Below are 14,924 nucleotides of genomic sequence, written 5' to 3'. Positions count from 1 at the left end.
TAATTAGTTGACTCTATTGAGGTAGTCCATTAACTGTGTATGGTGTGTTTGATTTGTATTATTGCACATTTTTCTTGTAGCTCGTTAAATTAATAGGGAAGTGCCTTTTGTACATAATAGATTTTATTTGCACTTTGTATAAGTATGTGTTACTCCACAGAAATATTTTCATGTTTCTGATTTGTAGATCATTAAGAGAGCAAGACAAAATCACCTTTTTGAACGATATAGAGAGAGCAAATCAACACCAGATCAGCTACTTGAAGATATTAGAACTGCCTCAGAGGTGGGTGTGGTAATCTCTGCTTATGTTTTAGGTTCTCACTCAGTAATGTAGGAAAGCATCTAAAGAATGCTTCAGACTTTGCTGCCTCCTTAAAATTTCTGCTTCTTTTAGGTCAGGTACTTAACATGTTAGAAATGTTACTTGAAATGCACATCACTTTGATTTTTACATTGTTTTAGAATTGACAATTTCTTTAAAAGGCATTCTTGATTTCTGTGATCTTAGCACTTATTTGTGAGTGCATTTATTGCTCGAACAGCATTTGGATGTTTGTGTGTTAGAAATCAAACATTTAAAATAATCCTTTAAAAGAGTTTTTGAACAGTAGTCTGTCCATAATCTTTTAAAGCTTGAGAGGTTACTTCTTTGTACCATTGATGACCTTGGAAGGAAAAGGCTGGAAAGCTTTAAGGATTTAATAAATTGTGTATTCAGGACTGAAGGTGATTCTCTGGTAATTTTTAGAACTACAGATCACAAAGAGATTATTATTCTAATGAATTGAATACAGGCCTGGAAATAGGAGGTCTGGAAATTTTGCCCAACTATCTTTGCCTGACATACTGCCTAAACATTGCATTTAATCTCTCCCTGTTTCACATTAAAGCTTGTCCTTTTCAAATTCGTGGTAATCAACTGTGCAATTAAGGTGATCAACTGCATAGAAAATGAAAACAGCAGTAATTATGATGATGATGTAGTGATTTATGAAGTCTTTCTGAAAAACTGAACTTGGATGTGAACTAAAGTCTTGTGATTGCACCTTTATTTCTGATGAGGAGCATATTTCATGTTTCAGTAGTTCATGTGAAAGCTTTTTCTGTGGCATAATGAGTTATTAATCACTAGCAAGGTATTATGTGGCTAAGATAATATTCTGTGCATGGAGCTTAGTGCTACTGTACTGCTGCTGACTTTCTAATTTTTTTATTTTTTAATTGCAGCTGTTTTCAGCTAAACTAAATGAAACAACAGACCCAGATAAGAAGCAAATGTTGGAAAGAATTCAAAATGCAGTGATGTCTGCCTTTGACCCTCTTCAAGAAGCTCTCCAAGTAAAGCTCCCTGCTGAAGAGATCAACAGATGTCATGAAGTAAGTTTGAGCTCCTTTTTATGTTTTGGTTTATAAGTGTTAGGAGGTTTAAAAATAATGTGTAGCTCATAGTATTTCTATGAGACAGTATGGAACCTTTTAATTCATGAAAAGAGAAATTGTGGGACAGAACTTTTTAGTACTTTGTATTCAATACAGGAAATTTGATTCTTCAGTTTAACTACAGAGTTTTTGGATGCTGTTTTTATCAATAACATTTTTTTAACCTTTTCAATGAGGATTTTGCTCTTGTATATATTTAGATTTTTTCTTTTACTTTTTTGTCTTGATGAATTAATTTCATTATAAGTTACTGAACACACATTTCTGATGTTCCAATACTGGTGACAGTTTTCTGCACAAGTGTTTCTGTCTCTGATCAGAGAGGAAAATACCTCCCCCAAAGTTGTGCTCAGGATTATTTTAATTAAAAACAATTACATTTAGTGACAGATATTCATGTTGACTTTATTGGTTCTGTCCAGTAATCAAGTCAGTCAGCATAACTATTTTTAGTAGTTACTGTCTTTTTGTAAATTATTTCCATTTTCATCTTCTCTTGCTTTCAGATTATTTGTGATAAGTACTGTGGGGTACACTGTGGGGCTATGTGCTCTGTTCTTGAGAAGACCCTGTCTCTAAATTATGTTTTTTAAAAAAAGCCCAGCTATTCTAATATCAAGTGCTTTTATAAAAGTGTATACTGACCTAATGGAATTTTAAAAAACCCTAAAATCTAAGCAATCATATGTTCTGAATTATATCCTAGTGTCAGAAATAGAAATCCTTTAATATAAGACTAAAAGGCATCCTTGCTGATGTCCAAATTAGTCTTTCAGACACTTTTAAGCAATGTGAACAGTAAGGCTTCTGTTAGATTATCCAGTAGCAGTGGAGGAACAGAAAATATAATACAACTGCAGGTCCCATCCGGTGTTTACAGCATGAGCTCCAGATGCCTATTGAAGTGATCAGTATCAAAACAGATACCAGTTAACAGCTTATCTTCCTTGCTCTGGTTGTTTCATCTATATCAATGAAGAACAATATGATAAAAATATGGTAGAAACCTGGATTACTCTATATTCACAATTAATTGTCTCATTGCAAATGTCTTATTCCTTATTTCTCTGTCTCTGTTCAGAATAAGATCTTCCTGCATAACTTAAACAGGGCAAGTCTTGCATCAGTTGCTCTTGTGATTATTGTTTTCTAGACGCTGTTGGAAGAAGCCAAAGATTTGCTGTCTGACTGGCTGGACACAAAATTTGGCAGTCAGGTGACTGACAATTCCATATTCTCAAAGCTCCCCAAATTCTGGGAAGGGGAATTTCATAAAGATATGGAAGCACTCAACGTAAGTAAATGAACTGTTTTCTCTTCTAAAAATGGATGTGCCATGCCTTATAGTACCCAGAAGACAATTTAGCTCCTCATTAGCTTTGAAGAATCTAATTTCAACTTTATTGATAAAGTAATTACTTTAATATTAATAGATAGGTGTTAAATTAGCACCTGCTCTTTATCCATGCCAACAGTCTTAAATCTGTTGTGGTTGTTGGACATCACTTAATTGGTGATCAGGTTTGATGCGTGCTCTCCTTGCCATCCCCTTGGTGTAACATGGGCAAATAATCATAAACTGGTCCAAAAACGTTTGAGCTGGAATCTGTTGGCTGCACAAGATATTCCTGCCAACCTCAGCATTTAAACTGACTACTTAAGAGTCTTCAGCCATTAAGAAATGATGTGATGGTAACCATCAAGAAGATGATCAAATCAAGAAGAGATTTGTCTGTTACAGATGAAATGCTGTGTCACAGACAGTGGTTCAGGTCAGTCTAGGTTGATTTATTTACCTGCAAATCAGAGGGACTTGCTGCCTCTTCTGTTAGAAGAGCTGGAATCCCTTTAAAGGCTGAGGAGAAGTGGCCTTTCACATTGTTTCAGAGTAGAAAGCTTGAAATAGAAGTGTTGGATTTTATTATCACTTGCTTTTGAGCAAAATTGTAACGAATACATAACATACATGTTTAGTGCATATTTCCATATATATATGATTCTACTTTTTATCTCTAGGTTTTACCTCCAGATGTTTTAACACGGGTTAGTGAATATGTGCCAGAAATTGTGGATTTTGTGAAGAAGATTGTGGATAATGGTTATGGGTAAGTTTGCTACTGGATGCCCAAATGATTCCTTTCAGCATTTAGCTGTGAGCTGTTTTCTCTGTTTTCATCTGCAACAGTAGTCTTTGCCAGAAGCAGTTTTTCATCAAATAAAGAAATTGCAGGTTACTTTGCAAAAGAACTGTTATTTTTACCTAATGTGCTTCTTATGATGTACTATAGGGTGAAATCCTTGTTCATTAAAATAAAGTCAAAGTCCCATTCATTTGAACTGTGTTTGATTCCTGGTCTTCCTCAAAAATCATCAAAAGTTGACATGTGACAGTTAGAAACCAGTTGCAAATAACATAAATTTTAAAAAATGGTAGTTCTTGTGGCTGTTTCCTGATACCTCTGAAAAGTTTAACAATAGCTTTTCTCTTCAATTAATTTTATTATAACTTCTAATGATTTGTCCAAAATATTCATATGGTAAGGCCTTAAAACTTAGGCTTACCTAAGTTATATTTACAATACTGAGAAGTACCATAAAGTGAGTGGAGTTACTAGAAAACTTACGATAGTGATTTTAAAATTCAATTAAGTTGTGGTAGAAAGTTAGCTAAATAATGATCTTTAACTTTTCAGGTATGTGTCCAATGGATCTGTATACTTTGATACTATGAAGTTTGATGCCAGTGAAGAACACTCCTATGCTAAGTTGGTGCCTGAAGCTGTAGGTGATCAGAAAGCTCTTCAAGAGGGTGAAGGTAAAGATTTGCTCAAGTTGCTGAAGGAACTGATGATATGTTGGTCTCTTCAACTGGTTTTACTGACATTTGGATCAGTCACAGTCAGAGCTTAATGATTTACCTGCTGCACTCCCTTTACCAATTTCTTTGCCAAAGTTTTGTAGCTTGAGACAATACTTTCCTGAAAGTTTTTAATTGGAAAATACCAAGAAATGTTATTAATCCTAAGATTTGTTTGGGGTTGCTTTTTGTTTGTTTGCGGGGTTTTTTTGGTCAGAATTGTGAATAACTCAGTCATTTGGCCATAGCCCAGTTATTTGCCCATTCATCTGGCTCAGAGTAGGAGCAAAGACTTGAACTTGGATCTTCCACATGCCAGTCACGAGATTGCCTTATCAGGCTGGGGTTATTTCATAACAAATATTTGGCTTCCTCTTTCATACTGAAAGCTCTTACTTCAACTTTGTATGTTGAACCAAATCCAAATACAGATTTTTTTTAATAGAACTATAGCAGAGGATTAACCTAAAATGCTCACTAAATGGGACTCATTAGTTATCTCCTCCTAAAGTTGTACAGTTTTAGCAAATCATGCAGAAAGTCTATAAAAAGAATATTAAAAGGTTTTAATTTAACACTCATACCAGTTGAAATCAGGACACTCATAGAGCAGTAGGTAACAGAGGAGTAAATGTAGCTATTGAACAAATACCAACAGTTCTGTGCAGCAGCTGAGATTAGGGGAAGAAATAGTCTATGATCACATTGTATGTGCAGATTAAGACAATCATAGTCTCAATTTAGATCCATCTAACTTTGGAATGAATTGAATCTGCAGTCTTACTTATCTCTGAGTATGGGTTTTTTCTTTCTGTATTTCATTTTCTATAACTCCAGTATTGGAGTTGTGCCTGGTAAGAGAATGTAGATTAATTTCATGTCAAAACTTAGAAACCAGTGCAGCTGATATTTGTCAGATACTTGTCAGCCAAACATTAACCAAAACCCCAAAGGATTATCAAGGTTAATAATGAGGATTTTTGGGGGTTCAGTGATTTGGGGGTTTGTGCTTTGGGGTTTGTTTTTTTTTTTTTTTTTTTTTTTTAAAGGTTATCTTTATATGAGATAATATATGTGAGTAATGCTAATGTAAAATGTATACATTTACATTTTCTCTTTTGAAAGGTGACCTGAGCATCTCAGCTGATCGCTTAAGCGAGAAGCATTCTCCAAATGATTTTGCTTTATGGAAGTCCTCCAAGCCAGGAGAGCCCTCGTGGGACTCTCCATGGGGAAAGGTAAGGAAGGACGTAATAATCAGGATTTGGATTTTCTTCACCTATTTAAATAGCACAGTTACACAAGTATTTTTTTGCCTCACCTCATTTTAACACTGTATAAATTGTGGAGATTATTCAGTCATAAGATTCTGTGGTTAATGTTCATTTAATAATCTAGAATGTGTATCAGTCTGTTTGATACATTTTAAACAGAAGTTTCCATGCAGGCTCAGCATGGCTGTTACTTGTCTTTTGTCCTCTATTAATTGACAAGCTTTATCTGCAGTAAATTCCGTTTCCTTTTTTTTTCCCTGGTGATCAAAGATATTAGTGTAGCTTTTAAAAGAATAATAAGCAAAATAATCAGAACATTACAGATGTATTGCCAGGTTGGATCTTTAAATCAGTTTCCTTTTGTGAAGCTGAGATTGAGAATCTTTTTTACTCTTAGTAACAGCATGAGGGAGTGAGACAGGGGCAGGAAAGGAAGACGGTTACTAGTAACCAAGGAATGCCTTTTTGTTAACAGGGTCGTCCAGGTTGGCACATTGAATGTTCTGCCATGGGTGGATCCATTCTAGGAGAGTCGATGGACATTCATGGAGGAGGCTTTGATCTCCGATTTCCTCACCATGACAATGAACTGGCCCAGTCCGAGGTGAATTCACTGACCTTCCTGCAGTGATAGAACAACATGCTTTGCTTTGCAACTTACACAAATCCATAATTCAGTTTTTTAAACTTTATGTGTGTTTTGTGTAAACACGATTTTTGATTCTTAGGATTTTATTCTCTAAGTTTTCCTACTTCATGATATGTATGTAAAAAGTGTTGGGTCTTTGGCTTTTTTTCTTTTCCTGTAGGCATATTTCGAAAATGATCACTGGGTTCGGTATTTTCTGCATACTGGTCACTTAACAATTGCTGGCTGTAAAATGTCCAAATCTTTGAAGAATTTCATTACCATAAAAGATGCACTGAAGAAACACACAGGTAAAAATTATTTTGGAATGGGAATGTTTTTGATGTACTTTGAGTGTGACTGCAATAACTTTTTTATTCAGGGTAACTTCAGGTGTCTTTCTTCTTTACTAACTTTAGAACAGCTTCCTTGTTCTTCTGATCTTTGTTGGTTTTTTTCAGTATGGATAATAGTGGTTTTGCTTTTTTGGTAGATGTAGTGATAATAAGAAATTTAAAGATTATGTTCTCAGCCACTGCAGTATGGGTGTCCATGAAAATGTTTTAGCTTATAAAAACTTTCTTTGTTTATTTTAAACCTTCTACTAGCACGACAGTTACGGCTGGCTTTCCTCATGCACTCTTGGAAGGATACACTGGATTATTCAAATAATACCATGGAGTCAGCTATTCAATATGAGAAGTTTATGAATGTAAGTAAGTTTTCCATTTCTTCTCCAGCTCTCTAATCTTTGTGTTGCCATGTATATTTCAAGGAACAGAACTCCAAGGATATGTAGGCCATATGCCCAGAATGGATTTGCTTTCTGAATTCATCAGGTGGGATGGCACAGTGCTTATTTACCTACCATCAAACTTTCAAGTCCTGTAAATCCCACATCCTGCTACATTTCTCTGCAGCTGGGTGCTCTCTCCAAGTTCTGACGTGTCTGAGCAGCTTAGCACTTCCATACAAGATCAATTTCTCAGTTGATTATAGAACTCAGGCCAACAGACATTCTCTAACATTTCTACCAGGTCAGGCTCTACACAAATGTAGCCAAAGGGGAAGAAGGAATATTGTTCCGACTTTGTCTCCTCACCACGAACATTGAGCCTTTGCATCTGTGCCTTGCAGGTGTGTGAGAGGTTAGGCACAGTTCCTGTCCCTGGTTAGTTTGGAGCTATAATTTAAACTCAGATTTCCCACAAGGACACTGTACATACAGCAGTTTGAGATTGTTTATATTGGTCTCTCCAGCTGAAGCTGTTCTGCTTTTTGCGTAAAATGTTTGGTTTGGGTTAAAACGACTTTTTACTGAGCTGGATGCCCATTTAAAACAGATCCTTGCAACAAAGCCATTTTATTCTTCAGCTTCCATTGCCAGCAACACACTTTAAAATCTGCCATAAGAACTGTTGCCTGAGCAGCTTGGTGTTAGAATATTGTAGGGTATCATGTAGTAACAGGGCAAGAGATAAAAATGAATTGCAGTCCAGCTGTGATTGAGAGAGTTATGCAAAATTATTTTTGTGGGTTTTATTGTCTTGAGCAACATCATTAGATCCTGGGTGAGACAGTGTTGAAAGTTTAGGAGTCTCATTAAGAAATAATGACCCCTTTCATAGTAAGTATTGGTTATGTGTAATTGAAACCAACTTCTAGCTATATTCTTCTTTTACAGGAGTTCTTTTTGAATGTGAAGGATATTCTTCGAGCTCCCACTGATGTGACAGGCCAGTTTCAGAAATGGGAAAATCAAGAAGTAGAGCTGAACAAAAAGTGAGTGGAGCATTCCTACTTCTCTCTGAATTGTCGCTTCATCTTTAATTCTTTTTTCCTTACAATATCACTTACAATGTGTACAGTGATATTTATGTCTGTAGCATTCCCACTTAACATCCCAATTCTTCACAGGCAATCATTTTAATCTTGGGACAGCTTTATGAAGTATAAATGAAATTATTAATTTCTCTTTTGTTTATGTTAAGTACACTGGCATGCCTCATTGCCATGTTTGTGAAGGGAAAGAACTTACTTGTTAGATAGGTGTCATTTTCTTCACTACGTGAAATCTTTCTTCTCTCTGAGAAGTGACCAATAATTCACAGTGGCTACAACTGGAAAAACAGTATTTTACATATTTCAAAGTATAGTAAGCTATCTGAGACAAACAGAAGTTAAATGACCTGACTAAAACCACGAAAGATCAGTGCCAGTGTTTGAAAATATGTTGTTGAGGCAGTGATACCAATTTTGGAGTAATTTGACTTTTATAACAAAACTACCATTATTATTTGTAATGCAAACAGCTTCCTAAATTACTTCTGTTTTGTCTGAAATTTAAAATAGGAGCATCTTACATGGCAGTGCTAAAATTGTTTCCTAGTTCAGTTCACTGTTGTGTTCACTAATGTTACTATTGAAGGATTAAGTGCAGATGTTTCTGTGTAGTGATATGCTCTGAAAAGTTTATCTTCAACTTGAGATTGGTGGAGATAACCCCTTTTTTTTAAAAAGGCGGGAGATAATAAGTAATAGAGAGGTCAAAAGTAAGGGGAAGGAAAAGAAGTGGGAGGAATAGAAGATAATGCTTAATGGATATTTGGTTTTGTCTCCTTTCTTCTACCACTCTTTTTTTTCTTGGAAAAAGTACATTGTTTGAAACCATAAAACTTTTGTGTGATGAAATGGTACTTAATATGTTGTATTATTTATTATACCTACTAACGTGTCATTAACATGACAAAGCTTTGCTTGAATTTATTCTTTTTATCTACTTATAGTATCTTCATCACTTTGTCTTAAGTTAACTTGCAAATTGGTGCTCCTTCCTGGAAAGATACTAAACAGAGAACCTGACTGGTACACAGGGATAGAAGAGCAATACTGTAAAAAAATAAAAAGTAAGCCCAAGAAGATACTAAATAAGCAATTTATACTGAGTAAAAAAAAAAAAAAACTTGCATGAAAAGGCCGGTTGCTGAAAAATTGTTTGTAATTTGTTTGGGTAGTTGTTGCCAATTAGATTATCCTGCCTATCTTTGTCCATAGCAGTAAAACAGCAGCATCATGATACTGCCTTTTTTTCCTGCTCATTTGTTTTTCCTTCAAATATAAACTATGACCAGCAAAAAGTTATCTTACTTTTACTCCCCTTTTGTAGTCCCCTTACTCTTCTAACAGAGACTCTTCAGAGTACAATGCAGGGGTTTTGGCATGAGTAGTTAAAAAGAATCTTTTTCTTCTCAGTTTTTACGAGAAGAAAGCAGCAATTCATGAAGCACTGTGTGACAATATTGACACCCGCTCTGTCTTAGAAGAAATGCGCTCGTTAGTCAGCCAGAGTAACTCCTATATTGCTGCAAAGAAATCTTCCAGACAGATGCCAAACAGACTTCTTTTAGAAAACATCAGCTCCTATCTCACTCAAATGCTAAAGGTATGTAACAGCAAGGAGTAATGCTGCTATTGCACTGTGCAGTTATAACTTGTACTTCCAAGTATGGAGGGATCTGTACAGTCTTTGTTTAACTCTTACAGGAAACTAGAGGTCTTCCACACATTCCCCATCCAAAACAACCCAAATTCCAGAATGTGCTGCAGCAGGAACAATTTTGAGTCCTCCATATTGCATTATGTTTTCAGCTAATGTTTTGTTGGATAGTGGAGAGCCCCTCATACGTTCAAGAGAAATTCGATAGTAAAAAAACATATGAATTCAGAATGACAAATCTGACATCTTTAAAGTGAAATCTGAAAGCCAATGTTTTGTATGGTGTATGTATGTTTGCATGTGTTTGTATGTATGTATGTCAATTTGCATGTATCAGTTACAAATCAGAACATCATCTTAATAGAGTTGTGAATCCTGGGTTAAATGAGAGCTATTTGAAAGCCTAGTATATGTAATTTAGTTTAGTTTAGTTTTCACATACCTGTGAATTGATGTATACAATCCTTTTTTTTTTCTTGACCAGATTTTTGGTGCCATAGAAAGTGATGATGCAATTGGTTTTCCTGTTGGAGGGACTAGTCAAAACAAAAATGTAAGTGAAGGACAAAATACACTAAACAAAATTACTCTGTATCCTTTGAGAGCTTAGGTTAAAGTGATGACATGACTGATACATAGCTGAACTGCATTCTTTTTGCTTTTTTGAATCTGATGTAATTAATTGGCTTAGGAAGCAAGATTTTTCTTTGACAAGAGTTGGGGGTTTTATAGGTTTGTTTGATTTAATGACAGACAAATTGTATAGCAACCAGAAAAAGAATTATCTTGTCTTCTGAATGATGAGTCTGTTTCCTAAACCACATGTGAACTACAGGCACCACATGCTACAGTCTAAAGACTCATTACAAGTATTTGTATGCTAAGTAGTTTCAAAAATGTAATTATACTGATTAAACTTCTTTGTGGTACACCAGAAACCAGCCTGAAGGCAGCTGGAGTTTTATCCACATTTCAATCTTTTCTTCTGATCTCATTTGCAGCCACAGTTTTTATGTGGCTTTCAAAGGCTGTTTTGCTTTAGTCACCCAGCAGTTCTGCTGTGATGCAGAATTTTTCTGGAAATACCTGAGAGGTACCTGATGAAAGTGCTGATGAGCTCTGGAATACCTGGAACATTTTCTGGTGCAGGCAGGAGAAATAACTCTATGTGAAAGCTATCAACACTTTGTTTGTGCCAAAAATCTCTTGTAGACATATCAGTGCTGTTTCTCATATATTTTTCTGCATTAAAGGTGTGACCATGCACCTTTCTGTTCCTCCATAGGAGGAGTAAATGAAACATTTCTAGTGTAAAAAAAAAAAAAAGCTTAACTTCTTATTCATCAAAGGAATTGGCAAGCTTGCTCGTGGTTGGAAGAATGGGAATGAACACTCATCCCATAATTGCCAATGTAAATACTTACATTCATGTGCTGTGGAAATTTTTATTAATGATATAATAAGGAAGATATTCTGTATTGCCTACAAAGCCCATCAATAGTGATTTTTAAATTTAGCTCAGAATTTTTTTGAATTTCAGAAGAAAGGTAGAACTTTAACACTTACCTTTTTAGGGAAAATGAAAATTAAATTTGTATTTACAACTTCAGGCACTGTTTCCAATAGATATGCTTTATGGAAGGATTGGTGATAGCTTGAAGCTAAGTCATTTCACTCCTTTAAAATAGCACTGCCAAGGGTAGTAGAGTGAGAACAATCTTGTGCAGGAAAAAAAAAAATCCTGTGCTAACACATGTCCACAAAAATTGGATTTGTTACCCATGTGCAACAAGCCAGTAATTACACTCTCAAGAGCAACGTTGATTGTTTTTTTCAAAATTGTGCAAGCCTAGGTGCTTGGTGATATTCCACAAATCAAGCACACCAACTATCAAAACTTTTTACTATTTTTGCATTTTAGCAAATAAAGCAGCTAGTGTTCATTGGCTGCAAGTTATGTAATTCTCATATTAATTTGTATTCTATGTTCTCTTGGTTAATAATTTTCTTGCTTCCCATGCTAATTAGTCTGCATGCTCAGTCCTTCTGTTCTTTTGAGTCAGCGGGTTCCTGGGGTTGTTTGTCCCTGAGTTGGTGTTTGAAATTACCTTTTACCCAGTGGGAGCTGATTCAGCACAGTTGCTGAGTTGGCTTTATGAGTTTCTTCCTTATCTTAGGAGTTCTGCCAAGTGTCCTTGTGGCCTGTAAATTCTTTGTGGCTTTCTTTGTGTCCACTATCAGTGGTCCATCCTTCTGCCCAAGTTTTGTTAACCTCCCCTAAGGTCTGAGAATATTGTAGTGTGTCCAGCCCTAAACCTTAACAAGGCAATTCTACCAAGAAGTAGTTTGTTTTTCTAACACCTGGGCATCACTTAGAGCTTGCTTGTTAGCTGCTGTCTGTTTCAGGGATTACATGTCCTTTCTTGTTGATCAGGCTTGAAAGGATACAAAAAACAAATATTAAAGAACATCCTTTCTGAAGAAAGTTTTACACATTCCACATTTTGCAACACTGTTAGCACTGTTGTCTGAAGAATCTTGTGCTAACATCTCTTACACTCAAGAAGCTTTTGTTTTTATCACCCAGATCATTACTGGTGTTAAGCATTATAATATAAAAATGTGAAATATCAAAAATGTTTTGGCTGGTTCATTAAATATTATACTTTCAGTCCTGCATCCAAATACTTATTTTTCTTAGGACAAATTAAAGAGGTGAACTTCCAAGGTTCAAAAACTTCTCATTAATTACAGAAGGCTGTGGGTCAGGCCAGTTGTTTCCTTTTTAAAATTAGAGATGAAAGAACCAATAGAGTCAATATCTCCAAAAGGGGCATAATCCAGTTCAAAAGCGCTGAAAGAAAAACTAGCTTAATTACCACGGGTCAGTAATTTACTTGAAAAGTGGATATAAGAGATTTGAAGTCAAAAAATCTCAGTTCCATAATATCATTTTCGAGGTGAATTCAGCATTTCTCTCAAGTTAGTTGTTGTGGAAATAAAAATCTTTCATCTTGAATTGACTGATAAATTAGTGACAGTGCCTGCTTTCCCCATACCATTTTATTTCCATGAAGAGGTGTTTCCAGTGCAGTGGGGGAGTGGAGATGTGACTGTTCCTCACTTTCCAGTCTGTTCCTTGGGCCAAACTTGTCAGCGCTGGATCTGATTATGAAGCTGGTTGCAGTGTTCACATTTATGAAAAGTTTTAACAGAACTCCTGGGTTCTTTTCCTAGGGGCACTTTTACAGCACAGCAGACTATCTTGTCCCTTAATTGCACAGAAATTTGTCATGGAGATTAAACAGACAGGAAAGACGTGTGGAAATTATAGAGGAGACAAAAGTTTGCCATTTTTTTATCTCCCCCCACCCTCCAAAGTAATTAAACTTTTAATTTAGGCTTTCCCCCAAGGGCCTGGCTTTTCTCTTGGGATTCCAGAGAAGTGTTGGCAGACACTGATCTGTAGTTGTTTTTGTAGCTGAGCTGTAGTTGTTTTTGTTGCTGTTCACTAACTGCTTGCTGCTGCTATTCACTGCCATTGAGACCAGACTCACAGGACCTTTTCTCTGAGATTTCATGCCTAGCATTTACTTACACCTGAAATAATTCAGCAGTAATCTTCCCCCACTTTGTGTGGGAGAAGGAATTCTATGAGGAATATAGAGAATTGCACTGTCTATACAACTAGCATAAGTGAAAATCTCAGGAACAGATCTGGGTTCTAATGAAAATTAGTCCTAATATCTGTTTGAGGTGGTATTATTTATTATCTCATAAACAGCTGGGCCTAAGACAACACAGTATATGAAGGAGCAAATTCATCTGAGTGCTGTTTTTATCCCTGCACTGCATTATAGTTAGATGGATTGTGGCATAACCCTGTGGAAGTGATGGATCTAACCGAAAGGAGGTGAAAAAGGAATGGGGAGAGGCTGAACTTGACAAGCTGATTTTATCTGCACAAAAGGAAAATTGACAGCTAATGCAAATTTTCATCTATCCTTTGACTTCAGTAGGGCAATGACAATTTTTATTGATACAGATCTGCCCTGAGGGTCAAGTTCCATCCAACAGTACATAAATATGAAGTGGGTAGGGACGTTTTATATCTAAATGATGATTAGCTAACTGTGGAAATAATGATCCTGCAGATTGAATCTACAGTGATGCCATACCTCCAAGTTCTTTCTGAGTTCAGAGAGGGAGTGCGACAAATCGCCAGAGAGAAGAAAGGTGAGAGTTCACTCAGTACATGAGACTTTTCTGTCCTTTCCTGTACTTCTTCCTGCACATGAGACTTGGGGGTCATAGGAACCAAACTGGGGGAGAGGATGGAGGTGTGGGTGTGAAGCAGCTGATAGTCTCTCCTTGTTTAGATAATAAAAGTAAGGCATCTTTAAATCAGAGCTGCTTTGAATTTTTCCATCTCTGCTGCCTGTCTCTTTGGGAATCTTTTTAAGCTGCTAAACTAATTTTCATTTCCTAAAGAATCTAAAAGTTCTGGAATGATGAGGTGTAGCTGCTGTTTTTCTACGTTAGGGTGCTCCCTGCTTTCTAGGTATGAAAGTACCCGTGATCTCTTCCCTGGGGCGCTTGCATTTTCTTAAAAGTGCAGATTGCTACACAATAATAGTGTCTGCATTTAAATAGCCCAAGATGTTCACTATTATTTGTTAGCATAGTTGGAATTGTAGCTCCCCTGATGGTAATTGAGTGCTCTCTTTGGAGAATTTGTCTGGGAGTTTGCTAGAAGTTTCAGGTGTATTTTTTAATCCCTTTAAAAGCTTTGATCATGCTGTGTGTGTTGGCAGCAGAACTACAGAGTGTTAAAAAAGCTGTTCCATTAAGCTTTTTTTGATTTTACTGATATTTCCTAATGTAGGAGCTCTTGCTATTTTATGCTGTTCCCTGTGGAATTTTGCATGTCTTCAACATGTGTTTTCTTAAAACTTTGGGATTTGTACTTGAAGGTAAAACAGGGCATTTTTTTAATGCATAAAACATACAAGTAACCCATATATTACACAGAAACATAAAATTACTTGTGGTGTCTGGTAACCTATTCAGCTGGAAAAGACTCTGGACTCTTATTCTGCTACTGTTTGGACTTCTTCTAAAGCTGATAAGTTTACATTAAAAGCACAAAACTGTATTTGCTACTGTGACTACTCTGCTAGTATTGTCAAAATCTTATAGGCCTAATTGATGCTGAGAAATAGGCTT

General features: G+C 36.0%; 1 protein-coding gene across 2 annotated transcripts in view; it reads left to right on the top strand.

The window, feature by feature from the left end:
• The window catches only part of CARS1 (cysteinyl-tRNA synthetase 1), a 33,498-nt gene that overhangs the window by 9,807 nt on the left and 8,767 nt on the right, over window positions 1-14,924 (top strand). For both annotated transcript variants that reach the window (XM_053945111.1, XM_053945110.1), the window contains 13 exons: window positions 188-286; window positions 1,231-1,380; window positions 2,597-2,737; window positions 3,460-3,548; window positions 4,137-4,258; window positions 5,426-5,538; window positions 6,050-6,178; window positions 6,384-6,513; window positions 6,811-6,914; window positions 7,887-7,984; window positions 9,455-9,644; window positions 10,183-10,251; window positions 13,853-13,934. In XM_053945111.1, the coding sequence (XP_053801086.1) occupies window positions 188-286; window positions 1,231-1,380; window positions 2,597-2,737; window positions 3,460-3,548; window positions 4,137-4,258; window positions 5,426-5,538; window positions 6,050-6,178; window positions 6,384-6,513; window positions 6,811-6,914; window positions 7,887-7,984; window positions 9,455-9,644; window positions 10,183-10,251; window positions 13,853-13,934 (1,516 nt within the window). The remainder of the gene's footprint in view (window positions 1-187; window positions 287-1,230; window positions 1,381-2,596; window positions 2,738-3,459; window positions 3,549-4,136; window positions 4,259-5,425; window positions 5,539-6,049; window positions 6,179-6,383; window positions 6,514-6,810; window positions 6,915-7,886; window positions 7,985-9,454; window positions 9,645-10,182; window positions 10,252-13,852; window positions 13,935-14,924) is intronic.

Source organism: Vidua chalybeata, chromosome 6, assembly GCF_026979565.1.
Source record: "Vidua chalybeata isolate OUT-0048 chromosome 6, bVidCha1 merged haplotype, whole genome shotgun sequence".
In the NCBI taxonomy this organism is placed as follows: Eukaryota; Metazoa; Chordata; class Aves; order Passeriformes; family Viduidae; genus Vidua; species Vidua chalybeata.
Note: the sequence above shows the minus strand (reverse complement) of the source record. Positions and strands in the feature narration are given on the sequence as shown.